This window comes from Crinia signifera, chromosome 7 (genome assembly GCF_055691185.1).
Source record: "Crinia signifera chromosome 7, ASM5569118v1, whole genome shotgun sequence".
In the NCBI taxonomy this organism is placed as follows: Eukaryota; Metazoa; Chordata; class Amphibia; order Anura; family Myobatrachidae; genus Crinia; species Crinia signifera.
Genome location: NC_139223.1, coordinates 12,474,208 through 12,499,895, shown reverse-complemented (window position 1 = coordinate 12,499,895; position 25,688 = coordinate 12,474,208). Strand labels below are relative to the sequence as shown.

The following is a 25,688-nucleotide window of genomic DNA, read 5'->3' as shown; positions in this document are numbered from 1 at the left end:
CCTATATGGGAACTGGAAAGCCAACAGCTCCATGAGCAGGAGGACACTCCAGAGGAGGAGACAATTAATCTACATGGGCTGGAAAACCAAGATGACCTATTAGATCATCCAATAAATTCCATAATTCCTACATGGGAACCAGACAACCAACAGCTCAATGAGCAAAAGACCACTCTAGAGGAGGACACAATTAATCTACATGGGCTGGAAATCCCAGAAGACCTATTAGATCATACAAAAATTTCCAACATTCCTATATGGGAACTGGAAAACCAACAGCTTAATGAGCAGGAGGACACTCCAGAGGAGGAGACAATTAATGGAAATGGGTTGGAAAACCTAGAGGAAATATTACATGATTCTATCCCTGAGGAGGAAAATAAATTTCTTCATGTTCTTCAAAATCTAGAAGAAGTAGATCATCTAACAAATGCAATTACTCCAGTCTGGGAACTATACCATCAACCCATCGACAATCTGGAGGATTCCATTGATGAGGAGACTATTGATCTACATGGGATGGAAAATCCAGAGGATGTTTTAGAAAATGAAACAACTATAACAGTTGCAATCTGGGAAAAAGACCACTGGCAGCTCGACAAGAAGGAGGACATTCCCGAGGAGGAGAATGTACTTGTACATGGTCTGGAAAATCAAGAAGTATCATATAATCCAATAAATGCAGTAGCTCCAGTCTTGGATCCTGAAAATCAACAGTTCTATAAGCAGGAGGACATTGTCGCAGAGGAGAATATTAATCAATACGGAGCAGAAAATGGAGAGGGTGTATTACATAATCCAACAGCTACAATGATTCCAGAATGGGACCTAGACCATCAAAAGCTTGAAAAGAAGGACAATGCTCCTGAGGAGAAGAACATTAATCTACAGGAGGTAGAAAATCCAGTGGAAGCATTATATTCTCAATTAAATGCAACAATTCCAATATGGGAACTGGACTGCCACCAGATGGACGAACAGAAGGACACTGCCATAGAGAATAAATGTCCAGAAGGGGTGGAAAAGCCAGAGGCAATATTTCATAGTCCAATCATTTCAAAAATGTCAGATTGGGAATTAGACTACCGACAGCTGGACAATCACAAGGAAAAGAAACCGGATATTTCACGGACTCCTGAATATGTCCAATACTGTAAGTATAGAACAGTTTTTACCGCTTCCACCTCTTCCTGTAACCAAAACCTAGTAACATTTGCAAGAGAACATTGACATCATTAGCTCCCTCTTGTGCAGCAGCAGAACGTGTAGACAAAATGCGAGAAAAGTGCACAGTGCAGGCAAAGACACAGGGGTATCAAGTTTCATGGGCTACTTAAAGAGTTCCCAAAATAGTGGAGAGATAGGAAGAGAGAGAGAGAGCAGGAAGTAAACCAAGGATCTCAGCTCTTCGTCCTCCCTGCCTGGTTATCTGGGTCCTGTGTAACCTCTTGTCTAATGAGAGCATTTGGCTCTAGCAAGACAAGAGAGACACAGATAGCAGCTTTTTCTAATTCACTGCTCTATATTTTGTGGAGCTAAGAATAAGGCAAACGCGGGGGTGGGGGGGTGGTGGTGCCTGGGAAACCCCCCCCCTTCTACTTGGCCAGCAGATCTAATTATGACCGCAATATCTATAGTTTATAATATGATTACTAGAGCTCCTGCCACATTGTGCAGTGTAAGGGACAGAGCGGAGCTGCTGCACATGCCCGGTGGTAGCAGCTTTTTGTACCAGGTTTGCTGTGAGTGTGATTCCTCAATCAGTGCACTGGACCCCTTCTGCAGCCTAACTATCTGTAACCCTCCCCCTGGTGCCCAACACTAACCGCCCCCTTCCACTGCCTAACCCTCTCCGTAACCCTCCCCCTGGTGCACAACACTAACCGCCCCTTCCGCAGACTAACCATATCCATAACCCTCCCCTTGGTGCCCAACATTAAACGTCCCCTTCTGCAGCCGAACCCTATCTGTTACCCTCCCCTTGGTGCCCAACACTAAACGCCCCTTCTGCAGCCTAACCATCTCCATAACCCTCCCCCCTGGTGCTCAACACTAATTGCCCCCTTCCGCAGCCTAACCCTATTTGTTACCCTCCCCATGGTGATCAACACTAACCACCCCTTCTGCAGCCTAACCCTATCTGTAACCCTCCCCCTGGTGCCCAAAACTAACCACCCCTTCTGCAGCCTAACCCTATCTATAACCCTCCCCTTGGTGCCCAACACTAACCACCCCTTCTGCAGCCTAACCCTATCTGTAACCCTCCCCCTGGTGCCCAACACAAACCGTTCCCTTCTGCATCCTAACCCTATCTGTAACCCTCCCCCTGGTGCCCAACACTAAATGTCCCCTTCTGCATCCTAACCCTATCTGTAACCTTCCCCCTGGCGCCCAACACTAACTGTCCCCTTCTGCATCCTAACCCTATCTGTAACCCTCCCTCTGGTGCCCAACACAAACCGTCCCCTTCCACAGCCTAACCCTATCTGTAACCCTTCCCCCGGTGCCCAACACTAACTGTCCCCTTCTGAATCCTAACCCTATCTGTAACCAAAATTTTATTTTGACTCGTATAAAATTTAGATCAAAAACGTGTATATTTTACAATGTTATTTCTTTCCTCAGTCAAAATGAAAACATTCAATGAAAAATTAAAGGAGTTAAATATGGAGGAGTACAAAAAGTCAAAGCTTAGTCTCAAGGAAGTCCTAGAGATTGGACAAGAGAACCTACAGAATATTGTCCCTCAGAGAATTGAGCATGTCCCGTGGTGTTTCCTACAGAACCTCATGGCTCTAAACGGCACGGCAAGGAATACGCGATTTGACCAATCATTAAACACAAAAACAACTGGCCTACAGGATGATGATGTGGATTTCATGGACAATATGGACACCTCAAATTCCGTCCACCCCCTGGATGTCCTGTGTGTCCTCCTGCATTGTTCAGACAGTTTTCTGCAGCAGGAGATTGTCACAAAAATGTCCATGTGCCAGTTTTCCCTCCCCTTGTTGCTCCCCGACAGGAATGGTGCACAATGTACCTTCATGCTGTGGGCAATGAGGGACATAGTAAAGAGATGGAGACCTCAGTCACTGGCTGACAGTAAAGGCTGCAGAGAAGAAAACTTGGTGAATATTCCTATGCCCGTATTTTCTTTTGTCAGACTGGGAAAATGTAACCTGTCCAAATCGAGAATTCTCAACTATATGCTAAGTCCAACTCATCAGCACCACGATTTCTTTGTCCATCAGAACATGGAGGGGGCAAACATCTTAAGGGAAATCTCAGACGGATTAGTGGAAATTGCCTGGTTCTTTCCAGGGGGCCGAGAAAACTTGTTCCCAGATCCGGTTGCAGTGAACAACCTCCGTGGTGAGCTAGAGTCCAACTGGAGCCAATTTATCTATCTAACAAAGGTATCAACGGCAGTGTTCATATTTATGGAGGACATAGATGAGAGACAGTACAGTCTTCTGTCAAACATTGAAGGAGCCAACACAAACTATTTCATAATCATAGCTCCCTCCTCTAGATGTGTAAGTGGGGAGACACAGAATCGTGTAAAGACATTATTCCCTATACTGAAAATCAATAGGAAGAATGTTTTGGTGAAGACCAGCGGTGTCAATGATGCAGAATTAGTGAAGAAATTACAAACCATTATAGCAGATCTAGTCAAGTCTTCCTCCTGCTACATTACTCTAGAGGAGATGTCACACATTGCTGGAGATCTGGGCATACAGGTCGATGAGCATTCAGAAGGCCCTCAGAACACCAGGAAGATGGCTTTGGAGATCAGTAAAAGTATAAAGGATGTCCTGCAGTACAAGAACACAACCATGAGGCTACAGGGGGATCTTTGGAAACAGCTAGCTAAAACTGAAAAGGAAATCTGCAGGATGAAAGGACTTGGTAGTCATAAAACAGAAGACTACAAAGCGAAACTGATCAAAAAGTGTTCTGACCTACGTAAGCAGCAAAGCGAGATTAGTCTCCCCGATGGGATGATCAAATTCATAGATGCGATAACTAATTTACCACAAGTGGATAAACATTACTTTCTAAAATGGTTTAAACTATACCTGGACTCAATCTCGAGAAGTCACCTTTGTGCACTACAGGCCGAGTACAAGGAGTACTGTTGCACCAGCAATGTAGACAAGCTAAAACAACTAGATATGGTCATATCAAACAGCTCTTTAGGAACAGAGCATTTTATCAGAGAGGTAGGACAGTTTTATGAGGCATGTTTCTTGGCAAAGCACTGTTCAAATGTGCAAAGAAAACTATATAAACTTCCAGGAATCGCTGCTGATCTTCTGCTGGATGGGTTCCCATTGGAGCTGATCGATGGAGATGCCTCCAACATCCCTCTACAGTGGATAACTGATGTCCTGACAGAGCTGGACACTAAGACAGGAGGACACTGTAGAATGAGAGTAATAACTGCGCTGGGAGTACAGAGTACAGGAAAATCCACCCTTCTGAACACCATGTTTGGGCTACAGTTCCCGGTGGCCAGTGGACGATGCACACGAGGAGCCTTCATGACCCTTATTAAGGTAAAAGAGACCTTCCAGGAGGAGCTGGGCTGTGACTTCATTCTGGTGATTGACACAGAAGGTCTGAAAGCTCCTGAGTTGGCTTCTCTGGAGGACAGTTATGAGCATGACAATGAGTTGGCCACACTAGTGGTTGGGCTGAGTGATATCACCATAATTAACATATCCATGGAAAACACAACAGATATTAAGGATATTTTGCAGATTGTGGTCCACGCATTTCTGAGGATGAAAGAAATTGGGAAGAAACCCAACTGTCAGTTTGTACATCAGAACGTGAGCGATGTATCCGCTCATGATAAGAACATGAGAGACAGGAAGAAGTTTTTGGAACAATTAGATGAAATGACAAAAGTAGCATCAAGAATGGAAGAAAAAGATAATATCACAAAGTTTTCTGATGTTATGGATTATGACATTGAGGAACACAGCTGGTACATACCTGGCCTTTGGCATGGTATACCACCGATGGCGTCCATAAATACAGGTTATAGCGAGAATATTTTTGAACTAAAAATTCATCTGATGGAAATAATGAAAAAGCAGCTGGAATTGAGAAAAACTCAGACGGTCTCGGATTTCATCAAATGGGTGAAGAGCTTATGGAACGCTGTGAAATACGAAAAATTTATTTTCAGCTTCAGGAACAGTTTGGTGGCCGAGGCTTATAACCAGCTTTCAATAAAATACTCAGAGTTGGAGTGGAATTTCCGCAAGAGGATGCACAAGTGGATGATGGAGACAGAGAATGAGATATTCAATCAGACAGATTCAGAATTAGAAGCTGAAGTATTCGTACAAATTAAGAGAAACATGCAACAAGCATTGCAGGAAGAGGAGAGAATCATGTCAGAAGCCCTAGAGATATACTTTGAGAGTGGTAACAAGTACGTACATCTGGTAGAGAGATACAAGGAAGATTTCTTTAGAAGCATCTTGACTCTAAGGAAAGAAATTGAAGATAATTTAGGAATCCAGTGCGAGGAAGCTATTCGCATACAGAGGGGAAAACAAGAGGTACAGTTTGTTCAAAATGGCTACCTAAAGACCATCGAAGAGAAATCCACCAGTCTCCTGGACAACTGCAAAAACTTAAACCATCAACTGAGTGATGAAAAGCTACAATCTGAGTTTGAGACCATGTGGAATAAAACTATATCAGGATTACAGTTCAGAAGTTTAAAGCAGCACGACATCAGCCAAGAAATGTTGGAACAGCTAAGGAAAGACATGAGAAACAAAGCAGGGTACATCAACGAGAAGCTGAATGAAGTAAAAAATCTAGACGACTATAGGGAGAATGGCTTGATCTTGGACAAAAAATACACTCAATCTGGCTTGTGTGAAAGCATGCCAGAACCAACCTATATAGAGTACCGGAAAAAGGTGAATAACCTTGTGACCGCCTTAAAAGACAAGTGCAATCGGCATGTCAAAGAGCAACTTAATACAATTAAGGACTATCATCAGATGTACTGCCAGGAGCTTCTAAACATTATAAATGAAAGACTCAATCAGGATGATATTAGGGATCTTCATCTCACACCGCTGTTCGAGCTGGACCTAAAACTTCACCTCATGAGCCAAGTTGCTCCAATGTTCCAGAAAAAGCACAATACTTTCTTCCAAGAAAACAACATGAAACACTACCTAGACAAGATAAAGCCCCAGTATTTCTTCACATTTAAAAATGTTTATCACCAAAAGGACGAGTCCAAAATCAGAGCCCAAAAGTTCTGCGAGATATGCCTGAAGCCGGCTCTTTCAGAATACGTGTACAAAAATTTGGGCGGTGAAATAGTAAATGACATACTGACCAGTGGTGATTCTATTCGCTACAGCTGTAGGACCTTCTTCCAGTACACTCTGTTGAAGGAGCTTCTAGAAGACCACATTTTCACTCAGTATGCAAAATACAATAACCACTATGAGACCTTTGTAAAGACTTGGATAATAAAGTACATCACGGAAAGATACAAGGAGTCGTCCTCTTTGGAATCACTGAAATCAAATATACTGGTCACAGTCTCAAGAAAAGTAAGGGAAGCACTGAGGGACCCCAAGGTACGAGGAAGTCCTAATGTGACACAGTGCTTGAAGACATTTTGTACAATGTTAAAAAAAGAGTTGGTCATAGCGCAGAACGAGGTCAAATTAATCACTTATCAAAACAATGCCTACCCAGAACAGTTTGCAGTGGACATCGAAGAGTTTCTGCCTGACATTGAAAAACAGATCACCACAGAAATAAAATATTTCACCATTGAATATGTGCTTTCTAAGGCAACCATGAAGCCCCAAGACGAACTGTTCAAGAAGGTGTTTGGATGCGGGAAGCAGTGTCCCTTTTGTAAAGTTCCTTGCGAGGCTGGAGCCGCCGATCACAAGGAGCATTTTGCATCTGTCCACCGCCCTCAAGGGTTAGGAACGTACAGGTGTAGTGAATCTAAAGTGCTCTCCCATTCTATATGTTCTACTGATGTGGTCGGGAACACGACCTTCCTGAACTCAGACACCAACTGGAAGCCTCGTCTTTATAGAGACTACCAAAAGGTTTACCCCGAATGGACCATACAGCCTGATGCCACCATCAGCGCCTCCGATTACTGGAAGTTTGTTTTCAAAGAGTTTAATAAACAGTTTTCCGATTACTACAATGCAAACATAGCAGATCTACCAAAAGAATGGTACCGAATCACCAAAGAGCAAGCTCTGCAGAGTTTAAAGGAATCCTTTAACATGAAATAAAGATCTAGAACTGGTGATGCAGAACGAAATACCGAAAACTCTTCATTGTTTTGTCCAGAATTGACTTATAAGAGGAAATCCATGAATCACTTAATTCACGTTTTAATGAACGAACCATAACAACTTCTGTTTAATATTACACTGTTGGCTTATTTAAGGAATTACTGATGAGACCAGCCATTACAATGGCACATAGGAAAATGAAACTGCCTGGATTTCCTATCATAGACTTTAAATTTAAGAGAAGGCCCTCGGGAAACCACACAGGTCATGTTTTCCAGGTCACCCTAAAGGAGCGCTGTGTCAGACCTGGAAAACTTAAAGGGGGTAATTCAGTACCGCTCACTAAGCAGCTGTCATTCACTGCTTAGTGAGCGACTTAACACCACCTGCCGCAACGTCCACCACCCTCGGTACTATGCGAGGGGATGTGTACGAGAACACATCCCCTCGCATGCAGCCGCTAGCAGGACTTATCATTACATGGTCGTCAGAACTGACTTCTATTTTCGAGCCGGCAGGCATCGGTCCACCCGTGTTCCCGTTGAAACGCCCAGAGTCTTTTTGGGGGCGCCCTTGGCCTGGCCTTGTGTCCACCCCTGTCCCTCCCTCCCCACAGCTAATGGTGCGGCAGGTAAAGGAAGACGCTCGTTGTTGGGGTTTTCCAATGTGCAGAAATGCATACGCCCAAACCACGATCATCGGGGCAAGTGTGAAGTGATAACTGCGCTACAATTCTGGTACTACAACAAATAGTAACATCTTATTAGAGTATTACATTAAAAAAATTCAAAACAGTACTGTTAATACTAATAACAACCAAAAATGACCTTGGCGCATTCAATCAGCAGATGTTCCGATGCGGAGGTGTTAGTTCCCCAGATAATAGGGAGGAGAACGGCGCTTGTGCTATACTGAGGTATGGACTACACTACACACGGCTAGCAAAATAAGGTTTTAATATAAAATATATGACCACATAATTGCATGTATCAATTGGTGAATGAAAAAAACACTAACAAAGCCTTGAATATTATTACGAGCTTTGATCATTTTGTATACTGCACCTCCACAGGGTGTAACCCAGATATATACTGGAGAAATGTCCCAGCTGATGGGATTAGGTCCAGGGAGAATTGTATCCGTATTGACAGAACTCTCTTGAATGATGCAAGGGGTCCACAAGGCAGATAATGGTGGAAGCAACGCCCTCGCTGAGATAAAGTGACGGTACCTGGAAGAGTCCATGGTATGGTGCCAGTCCGGGAAGTGAAGAATAAAGTTCTTTCGTGTGCAGACAAAGGGGGTTATTCTGGTTGATTCGCTCAGATGCGAACTCACATCCTTGCGAGTCAATCAGATCCCTCATTGCGAATGATGGTACGCTATTCGCAAGTCGTGTACATTTGAATGCTATGCAAATGGAATTTTCCCATAAACGTCCATTCGCATGTCAGTGGGAACCTCCCACATCTTTCGATGGTCGCCGACACATATGTAAGGTTGCGCTGAGGAACCTTACATATGCGTGCACGTTCAGTTGATGTCAGATGCCTGCCCCCCGCATATCCGTCATGGCCACATTAACATGAGAACGCCCATGAAACGCTGGGCGTTCACATAGGCTAATGGACCAGCCCGCTGCGCCATGCCTCCCCCACCCTCAAGGATGGGTGCGTGCAGCCTGCAGTTTGTTCGCCCTGGGCGCACGCACTCAGCGCGTGTGCAAACCGAATACATCGTCCCTGTGCGAACGCACGCGGCCGTGCTAATGGACCAGATTAAGGTCCAAAGTCTCAGTGGGTTCATAGAGTTGTGTGGCTCAGCGGGTTTCAACGTGGAAGTGCCCACGTCTTCATCAGGAGCAACAGCAGAGTACTGGTAATACTAATAATATTAATAAGTGGGAACATAAAGACTACAGTCCATACAGGGACTCCACGTATTGAAGCTGAACCGCACTTCAAGAACCTTATCTGGTGAGGGGTTATATGGAACGGACACAGGCAATGGCACAATCCAATTGGACACATGAATACACAGTACCGTATGGACTGTAGTCTTTATGTCACCACTTTTTTAATATAACCAGTACCAAATTGATATTTATGAAATTGGGATATTTTATTTTACTATTTGTTGTAGCATCTGAACTCTAGGGCGGTTATCACTTCACACTTTTTGTATACCTTGTTTGGGGGGGTGACGTCCCAATTTGAATGACTTTAGCTTGGTAACACCTGATAGCTTGTTATCTATCCTCTGGCCTGGAGAAGGTGACTTGCTATCTATCCTCTGGCCTGGAGAAGGTGACTTGCTATCTATCCTCTGGCCTGGAGAAGGTGACTTGCTATCTATCCTCTGGCCTGGAGAAGGTGACTTGCTATCTATCCTCTGGCCTGGAGAAGGTGACTTGCTATCTATCCTCTGGCCTGGAGAAAGTGACTTGCTATCTATCCTCTGGCCTGGAGAAGGTGACTTGCTATCTATCCTCTGGCCTGGAGAAGGTGACTTGCTATCTATCCTCTGGCCTGGAGAAGGTGACTTGCTATCTATCCTCTGGCCTGGAGAAGGTGACTTGCTATCTATCCTCTGGCCTGGAGAAGGTGACTTGCTATCTATCCTCTGGCCTGGAGAAGGTGACGTGTTATCTATCCTCTGGCCTGGAGAAGGTGACGTGTTATCTACCCTCTGGCCTGGAAAAGGTGACGTGTTATCTATCCTCTGGCCTGGAGAAGGTGACTTGTTATCTATCCTCTGGCCTGGAGAAGGTGACTTGTTATCTATCCTCTGGCCTGGAGAAGGTGACTTGTTATCTATCCTCTGGCCTGGAGAAGGTGACGTGTTATCTATCCTCTGGCCTGGAGAAGGTGACGTGTTATATATCCTCTGGCCTGGAGAAGGTGACGTGTTATCTATCCTCTGGCCTGGAGAAGGTGACGTGTTATCTATCCTCTGGCCTGGAGAAGGTGACGTGTTATTTATCCTCTGGCCTGGAGAAGGTGACGTGTTATCTATCCTCTGGCCTGGAGAAGGTGACGTGTTATATATCCTCTGGCCTGGAGAAGGTGACGTGTTATCTATCCTCTGGCCTGGAGAAGGTGACGTGTTATATATCCTCTGGCCTGGAGAAGGTGACGTGTTATCTATCCTCTGGCCTGGAGAAGGTGACGTGTTATCTATCCTCTGGCCTGGAGAAGGTGACGTGTTATTTATCCTCTGGCCTGGAGAAGGTGACGTGTTATCTATCCTCTGGCCTGGAGAAGGTGACGTGTTATATATCCTCTGGCCTGGAGAAGGTGACGTGTTATATATCCTCTGGCCTGGAGAAGGTGACTTGTTATCTATCCTCTGGCCTGGAGAAGGTGACTTGTTATCTATCCTCTGGCCTGGATAAGGTGACGTGTTATATATCCTCTGGCCTGGAGAAGGTGACGTGTTATATATCCTCTGGCCTGGAGAAGGTGACGTGTTATCTATCCTCTGGCCTGGAGAAGGTGACTGTGTGTGGTCTTGAGGCCCGTGTTGTGTAATAGAAGTTACTGTATCACTAGAAAGTGCAGCCTACAATTTTGTAATATTCCCACTGCAATTACTAGGTTACTATGATTACTACATGATTATTGTTATATGCAGTAAATGTTTTTTCATTATATTCATTCAGCAACGAAGAACTGTCCTTCAGCACTAAAACTACAGCGTGCCTGACATTGGAAACATGATAACATTAAAGAAAGATAAAACAAGTTACCCCGACATCATATACGTAACCCCCCTCCACCCAGATTATAACGGGGGAGCGTGTTACTCACACAGGAGCTGCCGGGTTTCTGGAAGTCCTGCTTGCAGGGGGACAGGGCAGGATAGAATGATGCTGTACTATATACACCAGCCCTCGCTTAGCTCCGGCCAGTCTGGGTGTAGGGGACCCCAGTAGCTAGCCGGAACAGTCTGGGCATAGCCTGGGCTGGGAGGGGCAAGAATAGGCCCCCACAGTATATATAAAGCAGCAGAGCTGGTTATCTGCATCTTCTGTGCCCCCAGCACCAAGCCCTCCTCCTCCTCTCGGTTACTGTACTGCTCACCCCACAAAAGGCATACCCCTCCAACTTTACCGATTTAGCCGGTACAGTACCATTTTTTTTACAGTCTGTACCGGCTAAATAAACGTGCACCGAATGTACCCGTTTTTGACGATCGGGCGCTTGTTCATTCCTTCGGTGGTGAACAGCCAATCACAAGCAGTGGTTTTACTGAAGGTGGCGCCGGGAGAAGAGGGGCTGGCTGCAGATCGAGGCTTACCTTGCACCGCGGCCAATCACAGTGCAGGGAGCTGGGAGGCGGCGGATAGAATTTACAGAGAGCATAAGCAGCGGTACAAGCATGCTCAGGTAATGGGAATGGAACGTTATATTCAGTGCTATTTTTCAGCAGGCTCCAGCAGGAACTGAGGGCCTTATTCTAGTTCACTCTTTCTGACAAAATCCTTCTTAGATTGACAAAACCATGTGCATTGATGACCATTAGAAGCTACGGGCAGATATGTAGCTAAGTAACAGGAAAACTTTTTTATTTTTGGAGAGGGGGGGGGGGGGGGGGGCAGTCTGACACCTAAATCTGTCTTTGCCCGTCACACATGCATATAAATTGCACGTTTTGACATAAGCTTGTGGCGGTGGGCCCACAGTGGATTTATTAGCAGAGTGTTTGTGGGAGGTGACGCTTGAAGCGGCAATATAAATACTAATGCGTGGTAACAATTTCTGGAGAGTATCAGGTTGTTATTGCGATCCTGCACGCAGTCTTACTTCCAGAGGGCATACGCCCTGAGGGGAGTGGCTAGTTATCTCCATGTGAGGGTGATATTATCCAATAGGAGTACACGGGTAGAAGCGCAGAATAAGCCCCAAATATCTGAAGACAGGCAGCTGCATATTGATCTATTAATGCGTTATCTCCATTCCACCAGACCGCTCCTCATTGGCTTACACCTCCAGACATTATGGTAGCAGAAACGGTCACTTTTACCATGCCGCGCTGGCAGGGTCACTACCTTACACACACATGGTCCTATTGGCTCAAAAACAAACTAATTATTTATGGCATACTTGCCTACTTTCAGAGAAGCAACACGTCAGGGGGGGCGGGAGCAAGGACGACATCACTTGGCCCAGCCCCCCATGCTGGAAAACTCCATAACTCGCGGGCTGCGGGGAGGGGGCGGGGCTTAAATGACGTGAAATTACACAATTGCGTAATTTTAGCCCCCCCCCTCTCTGCAGACCCGCGATTTCAGGTAATTAAACCAGCGGGCAAGAGGGGAGCAGGGAATGCGGGAGACTTGCCCACCTTCCCGGGGGGGCTGGGAAGCGGACCCGATATCCGGCCATTCCGGGAGGGTAGGCAAGCCTGATTTATGGGGATTATTACTGTTGTACTCATCAGCAAATACACTGAGCGCTTCATACTGTATTCTGCGTTTGATTTTACGCACACACGAGAAGCCGCTATCCAAACACAACTTGCCATCAGTGGCCCGGCAGCGACCATTGTTATAGTATCTTCTGCCACGTCCTTAACCCTTTGGGTGCCAACGTGGCTGTGAGCGACCCTCAAAATATTCACTAAAGATGCCAGCGCCGCTCACAGCGACTGCTCCGTCAGTACAAATAATACCAATACAGCTAAGTCAGTTCATGGAAGTTTAGTTACATGTTGCCCCCAAATAAGAACAGTGGCTGTGAGCGGCGCTGGCATAACTCAGAAAAAAAGGTTTGTTTGCCAATTTCACACCTATTTTGACAATTTCCCTTGGCAATCAAAGGGTTAAGTATGTGGTCACAGATATTGTTTTACCCATAAGCCAGTGGTTCCCAAACTGTGTGCCGTGGCTCCCCGGGGTGCCGCGGGACACATGCAGGGGTGCCCTGGGTTGGTTATTAATGGTTAAATATTTATAAGGAAAACCAGTGCTGGCGGCTGCCAATCCTAGTAACTGTGCAAAAAGAAGCAAATCCTGCCCTTCACCACATAACTGACCCTAAGAATTGCATAGAAACCCAATCAAATTAATTTTTTGGGGGGCCTAGGGGTCCCGTGATTCAAAAAAGATTGGCAACCCCTGCCATAAGCGCATCCCACACACGGAATAGAACGTATATCGCGGAGAGGGGTGAACTCAGTGTAACCGGATCACTACACGAATACTGAAAAACATTGCCTTTATTATAAAATACCATGGGAAGCGGAATGCTCGAATGACAGATTCCCATTGCCAGATTGCGGGCAGTGCCAGCCTCGACAACGCTGGTCCTGACCACAGGACTGGCGTAATCAGGATACCCACTCATCTCCTTGTGCAGTGTGACCGTTCTGTAGTGCCGATCCAGTCTCCGGAGGCGTCGGACATATAGCTGTAAGGCACAATCATTCTGAAATCTTTGCAGTCATTCTGTAAGATGGGGAGCCAATCACAATGCTTCGTTCAGTGTAATGGCTGGGAAATATGAAGGCCCTCAAAGAAAAAAGGTGCCCCAACCCATGACTAAGAACCACCACAATAGGCAGCAGTCTTAACGAGAGTCCATGTAATGTAGCACCTTCACAAATGGTGCCCCCTTCTGATGGAATGTTCTGAGCCCCAGTCATGTATGACTTTAAGATGATCATCTGACCTATAACAAGAAGCCTCTAAGAAAACCGTGTTGGAGACCTATTCCGAAAAATACAAAAATAAAATAAAAATAACACTGCAACATTTAATACCCTGAGTGAAGCAGTCATCCGTTCCAGCTTCCGCGCCACCCGGCCTGTTGGCGATATAATGCAGGAAACGTCCCAGTAAGCACCTTGACGGACATTAGTCACCATCAGTGTTTCTTGCGCTTGTTCTTTTTCTTGCGCGTCTGCGTTGTGAGGTGTCGCAGCCGCCTGACGTTCAGCAGGAGGAGAGTGAAGTTAAGGATGTAAGTGGTGATGCAGATAACGCAGAAATCCTCTAAGACGTAGAAGAGGATGTAGGCCAGGTAGAGAGAGCCGGCGATGGACAGCAGCGAGGTTCCCAGCAGCGCGACCGTGACAGCTGCTGACCCCAGGAATCCTAGTACACAGGAAGACAGGGGAGAATGTAAGACAATACAGGGGGAGTGTGGGCGGACTCGGGTTATCCCCGGTTAGGAACATGATCTGCAGCAGAGCTGGCCAATAGGTTGGGAGCGGTCTACCGGAAGTTCACAACCACCTGAACTAAAATATACCTGATGAACCGGCGTCTGGGGCCTCAGAAGCCCAGCGTGCCAGTGAGGTCATATCACCTCCTGCACTCTGCAGTGCCCACCGTCCCCACCACCAGGCATACACTGACACCGAGTAACTGAGTGAGCACGGAGTTCCTAGTGGCCAGTCTTGATTGGGAAGAGGTTAAGGCAATTGGATACAGGTTTTGTACCACGCCTACATTTTTTAGCACACACTTGCCCACCCAGGTAGATGGAGGAAGATTTTTAGCTTCCAAAGCAGATCAGACTGCAATAGACTGCCGTCTCCATTACATTCATAGACCTTTACTAGTTATAATAATGCTGTATTTCCTTCCACACCACAAATCACAGGGTAGCGGGGGTGAACTGAGGCCCTGCACAAACACCCAGGCCATGAAAGAGTTAGTTAGGGATATGGGTAAACTTGTCAACCAATCAACAGCCTGGAAACCAACTCTGGCAAAATGGCTCCAAAACTCGCTACAGCACACCTTGGGTGTTCCAGGCGACTGCAGCAGCAGCAATATAGTGCGGTACAATCTGCGCATATAACACAGACTGGTGTCATACCTAGAAGGAGGCTGCATCCAGCAGATGGCACTACAGAGTGTGCCATCTCACCCTGTCCTGCAGAGACTATAGTTGGTCACTAGGAAGGAGCAGAGTGGCAGCTACTTACCCAGCGCCAGCTGCAGCACATACTGTATACCTGGCAGGGCGGCAGAGTGCGCCATCTCACCCTGTCCTGCAGAGACTATGATTGGTCACTAGGAAGGAGCAGAGCGGCAGCTACTTACCCAGCGCCAGCTGCAGCACATACTGTATACCTGGCAGGGCGGCAGAGTACGCCATCTCACCCTGTCCTGCAGAGACTATGATTGGTCACTAGGAATGAGCAGAGCAGCAGCTACTTACCCAGCGCCAGCTGCAGCACATACTGTATACCTGGCAGGGCGGCAGAGTGCGCCACCTCACCCTGTCCGGCAGAGACTATGATTGGGCACTAGGAATGAGCAGAGCGGCAGCTACTTACCCAGCGCCAGCTGCAGCACATAGAACAAGACTCCAAACACGCTATTCGGCTGATTCAGCAAACTCTGCGCCCCCAAAATGTTCTCCACCAGCCCAAATCCTCGCCCCCACCTGCAACAGAAGAGAAAGCTCACAGCATGGCACAGACAGGCATTGGTGTGTTACGGTGTGAAGTCATCTCTACAGGTTCCAATATGAGTATAGTTAGACGGTTACACCAGCGCCTTGCAGCAGGATACTGCAGAATGCAACGGCCGGAAGTCTACATGCCCCTGACTCACACTCACATGTAGGGCATGATGAGCACCTGTTACTGACCCCTATGGCTGAACAGGCACTCACACCTACAGGATGAAGCAGATGTTGCTGAGCAGGCACTCACATAAGGGATGAGAGGCAGCTGATGCTGAGAAGGCACTTACACTCACATGTAGGGTATATTGGGCACCTGTTGCTGGCCCCTATGGCTGAGCAGGCACTCACACAGAAGGGATGAGGGATGGCTGTTACTTGCCCGTAGGGCATGAGGCAGCTGTAACTGAGAAGCACTCACATATAAGGGATGAGGGACGGATGTGGCTGAGCAGGCACTCACATAAGGGATGAGGGATGGCTGTTGCTGAGCAGGCACTCACACAGAAGGGATGAGGGACAGCTGTGGCTGAGCAGGCACTCACACTCACATATAAGGGATGAGGGACGGCTGTGGCTGAGCAGGCACTCACATATAAGGGATGGCTGTTGCTGAGCAGGCACTCACACAGAAGGGATGAGGGATGGTTGTGGCTGAGCAGGCACTCACACAACAGATGAGGGGCGGCTGTGGCTGAGCACTGAGTAGGCACTCACACAAGGGTACTCTTTACCTAGAACGGCGACCATCGCGACCATCGAATGCACTAAAAAACGGGTGCGATGCGATGCCCGCGATTTCCCATAGGGACCAATGTTAAAAGTGAGATTGGATGCGATTTTACTGTTCAATGCCCGCGATTTTTCCATAGGAAACAATGTTAAATGAGCCACAGAGCCCGAATAGTCCCACTGAAGTCTGAAATGGCCCCCACAATTTTTAATTGCACCCCACGATCAACGTCAACCTGAAGCGTGGCGAGCGCAGCGAGCCCGCGAGGGGCGGCGGTACGCGTCCTCCGACCTTTTCATACCCCCACTATCCACGTCGGCGTGGAGTTGAGAATAAATTAGTGTGGCGAGCGCAGCGAGCCACCGAGCCCCGCGAGGGGACGCGGATACCTTCACAGGTAAACGCGTCCCCTCGCGGGCTTCACAGGTGTCCGCGTCGCCACGGACACCTGTGAAGCCCGCGAGGGGACGCGTATAACTGTGAAGGTATCCGCGTGCGCTCGCCACGCTTCGCGCTCGCCACACTATTCTATTCTCAACTCCCCGCCGACGTGGATAGTGGGGGTATGAAAAGGTCGGAGGACGCGTACCGCTGCGCTCGCCACGCTTCGGGTTCACGTTGATCGTGGGGTGGCGTTAAAAATTGTGGGGGCCATTTAAGACTTCAGGGGGACTATTAGGGCTCTGTGGCCCATTTAACATTGTTTCCTATGTAAAAATCGCGGGCATTGAGGCATTTAACACTAAAATCGCGTCCAATCTGACTTAACATTGATCCCTATGGGAAAATAGCAGGCATCGCGTCGCACCCGTTTTTTATGTACCCGCGATGCCCGCGATTTTTTATCCCCGACGCCCGCGATGCTAATCGCGGGCGCCGTTCTAGGTAAAGAGTACCCACACAAGGTATGATGGACACCTGTTACTGACCCCTATGGCTGAGCAGGCACTCACACAAGGTATGATGGACAGCTGTTACTGACCCCTATGGCTGAGCAGGCACTCACACAAGGTATGATGGGCAGCTGTTACTGGCCCCTATGGCTGAGCAGGCACTCACACAAGGTATGATGGACGGCTGTTACTGGCCCCTATGGCTGAGCAGGCACTCACACAAGGTATGATGGACGGCTGTTACTGGCCCCTATGGCTGAGCAGGCACTCAAACAAGGTATGATGGACGGCTGTTACTGGCCCCTATGGCTGAGCAGGCACTCACACAAGGTATGATGGACGGCTGTTACTGGCCCCTATGGCTGAGCAGGCACTCACACAAGGGATGATGGACGGCTGTTACTGGCCCCTATGGCTGAGCAGGCACTCCCACAAGGTATGATGGACAGCTGTTACTGGCCTCTATGGCTGAGCAGGCACTCACACTCATATTAGGGATGAGGGACAGCTGTGGCTGAGCAGGCACTCACACTCACATATAACAGATGAGGGGCGGCTGTGGCTGAGCACTGAGTAGGCACTCACACAAGGTATGATGGACAGCTGTTACTGGCCTCTATGGCTGAGCAGGCACTCACACTCATATTAGGGATGAGGGACAGCTGTGGCTGAGCAGGCACTCACACTCACATATAACAGTGCTCAGCCACAGCCGCCCCTCATCTGTTATATGTGAGTGTGAGTGCCTGCTCAGCCACAGCTGTCCCTCATCCCTAATATGAGTGTGAGTGCCTGCTCAGCCATAGAGGCCAGTAACAGCTGTCCATCATACCTTGTGTGAGTGCCTGCTCAGCCACAGCCGTCCCTCATCCCTTATGTGTGAGTGGCTGCTCAGCAACAGCCGTCCCTCATCCCTAATATGAGTGTGAGTGCCTGCTCAGCCATAGAGGCCAGTAACAGCTGTCCATCATACCTTGTGTGAGTGCCTACTCAGTGCTCAGCCGCCCCTCATCTGAGTAGGCACTCACACAAGGTATGATGGACAGCTGTTACTGGCCCCTATGGCTAAGCTGGCACTCACACAAGGTATGATGGGCAGCTGTTACTGACCCCTATGGCTGAGCAGGCACTCACACAAGGTATGTTGGGCAGCTGTTACTGACCCCTATGGCTGAGCAGGCACTCACACAAGGTATGATGGACGGCTGTTACTGGCCCCTATGGCTGAGCAGGCACTCACACAAGGTATGATGGACGGCTGTTACTGGCCCCTATGGCTGAGCAGGCACTCACACAAGGTATGATGATGGACGGCTGTTACTGGCCCCTATGGCTGAGCAGGTACTCACACAAGGTATGATGGGCGGCTGTTACTGGCCCCTATGGCTGAGCAGGCACTCACACAAGGTATGATGGGCGGCTGTTACTGGCCCCTATGGCTGAGCAGGCACTCACACAAGGTATGATGGACGGCTGTTACTGGCCCCTATGGCTGAGCAGGCACTCACACAAGGTATGATGGACGGCTGTTACTGGCCCCTATGGCTGAGCAGGCACTCACACAAGGTATGATGGACGGCTGTTACTGGCCCCTATGGCTGAGCAGGCACTCACACAAGGTATGATGGACGGCTGTTACTGGCCCCTATGGCTGAGCAGGCACTCACACAAGGTATGATGGACGGCTGTTACTGGCCCCTATGGCTGAGCAGGCACTCACACAAGGTATGATGGACGGCTGTTACCGGCCCCTATGGCTGAGCAGGCACTCACACAAGGTATGGTGGACGGCTGTTACCGGCCCCTATAGCTGAGCAGGCACTCACACAAGGTATGATGGACGGCTGTTACTGGCCCCTATGGCTGAGCAGGCACTCACACAAGGTATGGTGGACGGCTGTTACCGGCCCCTATAGCTGAGCAGGCACTCACACAAGGTATGATGGACGGCTGTTACTGGCCCCTATGGCTGAGCAGGCACTCACATAAGGTATGATGGACGGCTGTTACTGGCCCCTATGGCTGAGCAGGCACTCACACAAGGTATGTTGGGCAGCTGTTACTGACCCCTATGGCTGAGCAGGCACTCACACAAGGTATGATGGACGGCTGTTACTGGCCCCTATGGCTGAGCAGGCACTCACACAAGGTATGATGGACGGCTGTTACTGGCCCCTATGGCTGAGCAGGCACTCACACTCATATTAGGGATGAGGGACAGCTGTGGCTGAGCAGGCACTCACACTCACATATAACAGATGAGGGGCGGCTGTGGCTGAGCACTGAGTAGGCACTCACACAAGGTATGATGGACAGCTGTTACTGGCCTCTATGGCTGAGCAGGCACTCACACTCATATTAGGGATGAGGGACAGCTGTGGCTGAGCAGGCACTCACACTCACATATAACAGTGCTCAGCCACAGCCGCCCCTCATCTGTTATATGTGAGTGTGAGTGCCTGCTCAGCCACAGCTGTCCCTCATCCCTAATATGAGTGTGAGTGCCTGCTCAGCCATAGAGGCCAGTAACAGCTGTCCATCATACCTTGTGTGAGTGCCTGCTCAGCCACAGCCGTCCCTCATCCCTTATGTGTGAGTGGCTGCTCAGCAACAGCCGTCCCTCATCCCTAATATGAGTGTGAGTGCCTGCTCAGCCATAGAGGCCAGTAACAGCTGTCCATCATACCTTGTGTGAGTGCCTACTCAGTGCTCAGCCGCCCCTCATCTGAGTAGGCACTCACACAAGGTATGATGGACAGCTGTTACTGGCCCCTATGGCTAAGCTGGCACTCACACAAGGTATGATGGGCAGCTGTTACTGACCCCTATGGCTGAGCAGGCACTCACACAAGGTATGTTGGGCAGCTGTTACTGACCCCTATGGCTGAGCAGGCACTCACACAAGGTATGATGGACGGCTGTTACTGGCCCCTATGGCTGAGCAGGCACTCACACAAGGTATGATGGACGGCTGTTACTGGCCCCTATGGCTGAGCAGGCACTCACACAAGGTATGATGATGGACGGCTGTTACTGGCCCCTATGGCTGAGCAGGTACTCACACAAGGTATGATGGGCGGCTGTTACTGGCCCCTATGGCTGAGCAGGCACTCACACAAGGTATGATGGGCGGCTGTTACTGGCCCCTATGGCTGAGCAGGCACTCACACAAGGTATGATGGACGGCTGTTACTGGCCCCTATGGCTGAGCAGGCACTCACACAAGGTATGATGGACGGCTGTTACTGGCCCCTATGGCTGAGCAGGCACTCACACAAGGTATGATGGACGGCTGTTACTGGCCCCTATGGCTGAGCAGGCACTCACACAAGGTATGATGGACGGCTGTTACTGGCCCCTATGGCTGAGCAGGCACTCACACAAGGTATGATGGACGGCTGTTACTGGCCCCTATGGCTGAGCAGGCACTCACACAAGGTATGATGGACGGCTGTTACCGGCCCCTATGGCTGAGCAGGCACTCACACAAGGTATGGTGGACGGCTGTTACCGGCCCCTATAGCTGAGCAGGCACTCACACAAGGTATGATGGACGGCTGTTACTGGCCCCTATGGCTGAGCAGGCACTCACACAAGGTATGGTGGACGGCTGTTACCGGCCCCTATAGCTGAGCAGGCACTCACACAAGGTATGATGGACGGCTGTTACTGGCCCCTATGGCTGAGCAGGCACTCACACAAGGTATGTTGGGCAGCTGTTACTGACCCCTATGGCTGAGCAGGCACTCACACAAGGTATGATGGACGGCTGTTACCGGCCCCTATGGCTGAGCAGGCACTCACACAAGGTATGGTGGACGGCTGTTACCGGCCCCTATAGCTGAGCAGGCACTCACACAAGGTATGATGGACGGCTGTTACTGGCCCCTATGGCTGAGCAGGCACTCACATAAGGTATGATGGACGGCTGTTACTGGCCCCTATGGCTGAGCAGGCACTCACACAAGGGATGATGGACGGCTGTTACTGGCCCCTATGGCTGAGCAGGCACTCCCACAAGGTATGGTGGACGGCTGTTACTGGCCCCTATGGCTGAGCAGGCACTCACACAAGGTATGATGATGGACGGCTGTTACTGGCCCCTATGGCTGAGCAGGCACTCACACAAGGTATGATGATGGACAGCTGTTACTTGCCCCTATGGCTGAGCAGGCGCTCGCACTCACCGTGAGGTGAAGACCTTGGAGCAGCTGATGGACGGGTTGATGTCGCACAGGGCGGTGTAGGAGGCGTCGCCCTCCCGGGAGGTCTCCACATGGTAGGCATACACAGACAGGGCGATGCCCAGGGCGCACACCCCGACCCGCAGCCCGAGCTCCCAGCCGCCGGCTACCATCCTCTCCCTTCACAGCTGGCACTGCTGCTGCTGACGTGTCCCGCCGCCTGCCACTCATCCGCAGGGCCAAAGCCTATTGGATGATCCGGCGGGCAGGGCGTGGCCGGCTGTGCGGGGGATGCCGGGACTTGTAGTGGCAGCTGGAGAGAAGAACTGGACCTGATAACGTGAATTTCCATAGCAACCAGTCAGCTTCTAGGTGTCATTTCCTACTGGCTGTGCGAGATAAAGGTCAGGAGCTGATTGGTTGCTTTGTGCAGCTTCTCCTCTGTAGCCCCATACACACTACAGAATATAGTGCATGATATCGGTCAAAGCGCTTTCTTCTGGTCGATATCGTTCACTATATCGTCTGGTGTGTACACCTAATATCTAATATTATCCTCTTTCTTTTGCTCTATCGCTGCCGGAACGAGTGGATTTATCTGATTACACCACAAAACCAGTATGCTGGGATTTGTGGTACCAACACATCCAGAGAGACTGCCTGGTAGTGCACAACAGCCACTTAATGATACATCGGCAGACTGACCCGTTCTCAGCCACGGTCATCACTGCACTCACCGCGGTCATCCTGATTGGTGCATCTCAGTGACTTCCTGTCCACAAAATACATTCCTGATAGCAGCTGCCTGCACAGAAGCCTCATCTATGTCTTTTACTCATTTATCCTCTTTTAATATCAGCACAGAAGCTAAATATCTAAAGTGACTCAGGCACAACAGTCCGCGCAGACAGGCACAGCAGTTGGCACAGCACACTGCACAGGCCGGCACCGCAGTCGGCGCAGGCCGGGGGCAGACAGGCACAGCAGTCGGCGCAGTCAGGCACAGCACTCTGCGCAGGCTGGGGCAGTCAGGCACAGCACTCTGCGCAGGCTGGGGCAGTCAGGCACAGCAGTCTGAGCAGGCAGGCATAACAGTCAGCGCAGGCAGGCACAGCCCGCCTCGGCGCAGGACAGGACATCACAGGGTATGGGTAAAAACCAGACCAGGACAAAACCCCCGGACCAGACATCAAACTCTGCATTTTGGAGCTTGTAGCGTCCGGTCCGGGGGGGTGTCCTGTCCTGGGGGGCTGCCTGTGACACCTGTCACCAGGTAGAGGAGGAGGGGTAGAATAAAGTCTCCCTGTATGGTCCGGGCATGTAGCAAAAACCGGACCACAGGGGGAGGCTGTAATCTCCCCTTCCCCATGTCCCTGATGATAGCTATCACAGGGACCCCCCTGGACAAGACACCCCCCGAACAGGACACCCCCCGGACCGGACCCTATAAGCTCCGGACTGCAGATTTTGATGTCCTGTCCGGCGGTCCGGAGTCTAGTCCGGTCCGGTTTTTACATAGTCCCGACATCACATGCTCTTCTGCATGTGAAGGGGCTGCCGACATACAGTCCCTGCCACAGATCTCCACTGGGGTTGAATAAATCATCTGCTTCCTCCCTCTGTGACATTCTAGTGTCCAAGCAGAAAAATCTTAAGGCCGTGGTGACCTGCTCCCCAGTATTTGTTGGTCCCTGCCTTAGAGTGTGTGTAAGCTATGTCTGCTAGAGTATATATTAAACAAAGCTGTGTACCCTCACCCCGGCTTCAGGAAACATCTGTTGGCGTAAAACGTACAGTGGGTCTTATGCATTTAGACAACCTGGAACCTCTCTCCTGCACACCGTATACAGTGGCAAACGCAGGATTTTCAGAAGGGGGTTTCCAGAGGGGCGGAGCAAAGCACGGAGATGGACACTTAGGTGACCCAGTATATGCCGGATCAGTTAAAGTATTATAGATAGACCAAATGTATAGAAATAATAATATATATATATATATAAAATACACACACACATATATATATAATTATATTTATATAACTATATATATATATATATATATATAAAACTATATATATATATATATATATATACATACAGGGAGTCAACAGCAGTGTAGACCCCTGGGCATAGCAATGTATTGGGGCCCCTACTGATCCTCCAGCGGTAGGGGTGGGGGAAGCTTTGATGTCCCGCGGTTGGTAGGGGGTATTATATCAACCGCTCAGCATGTAGGGCCTGGATCAGTAATTTCCACTAATTACCCCTTTACTGTACAGATGGTGGGAGATGGGGTGGGAGAAGGGGGCATTGGGCTGAATGAAGGGGGCCTGATACATAACTTCCAGGGTGGTGGAGGATGTTTAATATGCAGAGGAGGGGTGTATAGTGGAGTGGGCTTATTATTCATAATTTTCTGGTGGGAGGACAGCTTGCTTGACTGCAGATATCTTCAGTTCCCAAAAATAGATTTCTTAGATTTTAATGGAATTAAAAACTAGAGAATACCACCTACCAAATGGTATTGGGGACTAGGGGATCAGAGTTCAGGAGGCAGAGCAATCTGCCAACAAATATATAAAACTACATACCAGGTGTGTGGAGCTGGAGCAGTAACCAGCTGCTGGAAGGCCGATATCTTTGGTTCTGGGAACAGTAGAGACAAGCTACTAGTGTCCATCAAAGGGGGAGAGTCCTAGGTTTTGGAATATACGCTCAGAAAAACACTAAGCCAGACAGAAAGTGACATATCTGACTGGGAAGAGCAATTAACAGGCTTGGATGGGGACCACTGCTTTGAAGTCAGATATCTCTGGTTCCCAAGGGCCGATTTTTAAAATTCTTATACCCATGGAAAGAGGGGACACTCAGCTTTCAGCCTAGAGTCCTTAGACTCCTGGGGGGGTTTCTGGGTACTCAGAAACCCCCCCTGCGTGCGCTACTGGTATAGGACACAGCTCTCCCGCACGCCACACGTCTCTCTCCACACCGTATAGGACACAGCTCTCCCGCACACCGTACAGGACACAGCTCTCCCGCACACCGTACAGGACACACTCCTCCCTGCAGTCGGAATTCTCAGTAAAGGCTGTGAAATCTATGAGCAGGGCTCCGGCAGGTCGGGGGATGCAGGGATATAAAGATAAATGTAACGATCGCACGCACCAATGTTTATTTCATTGTTTATAAATCGCTCTTCACTAAATAAATAAAAAATAGTTTTATTAACAGTAAGTGTAAAACTGCAGCATTAGAAACAGGAGCACCTCTGGTGTTTGGGTATCTAGGTGTGTGCCTGCGGGTATGGATTATTAGGTCACAAGAAGGTTGTTCGACAGTCATTAGGGCGACACCATTCGGTCGACATGAACACTAAAACCGAGCACCGCGTCCCCTCGCATGGCTCGCCATGTTTCGGCCACGGTGCCTCACTACGCTTGGCACACTATTTTATTCTCCCACCAGGCCTTGTGGATGGTAGGGCATGAAATAGTTCTTGTCGGCTAAAACCAAAATTGTGAAAAACCCCATGTCGACCTAATGACCCGGTCAACCAATACTGCGCTCCCATGAGGCCTTGCAGTCCCAGCGCCGCCTCACCCAGTCTGTTACCCTCTAACTGCTCAGTATTGTTCTCTCCTTGTTTTACTTATTTTGATCTGCAACTTACGTCTTGGTCCAGGCACAATAGCAAGTTATTGGTTCTATCCTTGGCAAGAAAAGTGCGTAATATTGGCAATTCATTGGGTAATGGCACTGAGTACGGAGTATGCAGGTAATACGCAGTGCGTGGCGCAGGATGCTGCATTCGGAGCAGACCTCTCCAGCCTGTGTGTAGTAATTAGACGTCAGTTCCTGCCCCAGGGCAGCAGACATCCTAACTGTGGAGTAATCCGTCTCATTAGGTCTATACATTGACTCCTCCAAAAACTGATGATCCTCCTTCTGAAGTTTCCTCAGCCGTCCTGGAGGTCGGGAATGTCGGACAAGATCATGGGGGAGCCCAGCTGCAGGTCCTCCTGGAGGGAGGCCATGTCTGCAGGATTCATTCGGTGGACTTCCAGCCAGTCGGCCAAGAGAGACGCGGAAAGAGGGGCCGAGTCCGCGAGGCTGGAAAACAGATTTTGGCAGATAACGCATCAC

At 49.1% G+C, this 25,688-nt stretch overlaps 3 protein-coding genes across 7 annotated transcripts in view; 1 reads left to right on the top strand and 2 right to left on the bottom strand.

Moving 5' to 3' along the window:
- Positions 1–2,639: 2,639 nt before the first annotated feature.
- LOC146021363 (up-regulator of cell proliferation-like) lies at positions 2,640–7,613 on the top strand. Its single transcript, XM_083155149.1, has one exon. It carries the CDS (start codon positions 2,667–2,669, stop codon positions 7,311–7,313), a length of 4,647 nt encoding a protein of 1,548 aa, XP_083011275.1. The 5' UTR covers positions 2,640–2,666; the 3' UTR covers positions 7,314–7,613.
- A 5,904-nt stretch (positions 7,614–13,517) lies between these two features.
- Positions 13,518–21,825, bottom strand: LOC146019776 (vitamin K epoxide reductase complex subunit 1-like protein 1). Its single transcript, XM_083152328.1, has 3 exons — positions 21,550–21,825; positions 15,606–15,715; positions 13,518–14,412 (listed from the first exon to the last, which is right to left on the bottom strand). The coding sequence occupies exons 1-3, from the start codon at positions 21,717–21,719 to the stop codon at positions 14,183–14,185; spliced, it is 510 nt and encodes a 169-aa protein (XP_083008454.1). The 5' UTR covers positions 21,720–21,825; the 3' UTR covers positions 13,518–14,182.
- A 2,921-nt stretch (positions 21,826–24,746) lies between these two features.
- The window catches only part of MAPK7 (mitogen-activated protein kinase 7), a 19,747-nt gene continuing 18,805 nt past the window's right edge, over positions 24,747–25,688 (bottom strand). For all 5 annotated transcript variants that reach the window (XM_083152321.1, XM_083152317.1, XM_083152320.1 and 2 more), the window contains one exon: positions 24,747–25,655. In XM_083152321.1, the coding sequence (XP_083008447.1) occupies positions 25,502–25,655 (154 nt within the window). In that variant the 3' untranslated portion in view covers positions 24,747–25,501. The remainder of the gene's footprint in view (positions 25,656–25,688) is intronic.

Excerpts from the sequence above, each read along its gene's own strand:
- LOC146021363 (XM_083155149.1), top strand. The coding sequence starts at position 2,667 with ATGGAGGAGTACAAAAAGTCAAAGCTTAGTCTCAAGGAAGTCCTAGAG.
- LOC146019776 (XM_083152328.1), bottom strand. The coding sequence starts at position 21,719 with ATGGTAGCCGGCGGCTGGGAGCTCGGGCTGCGGGTCGGGGTGTGCGCC. Across the intron at positions 15,716-21,549 it reads TCCAAGGTCTTCACCTCACG|GTGGGGGCGAGGATTTGGGC; the intron begins GTGAGTGCGAGC and ends CTTCTGTTGCAG. Across the intron at positions 14,413-15,605 it reads TGTGCTGCAGCTGGCGCTGG|GATTCCTGGGGTCAGCAGCT; the intron begins GTAAGTAGCTGC and ends CCTGTGTACTAG.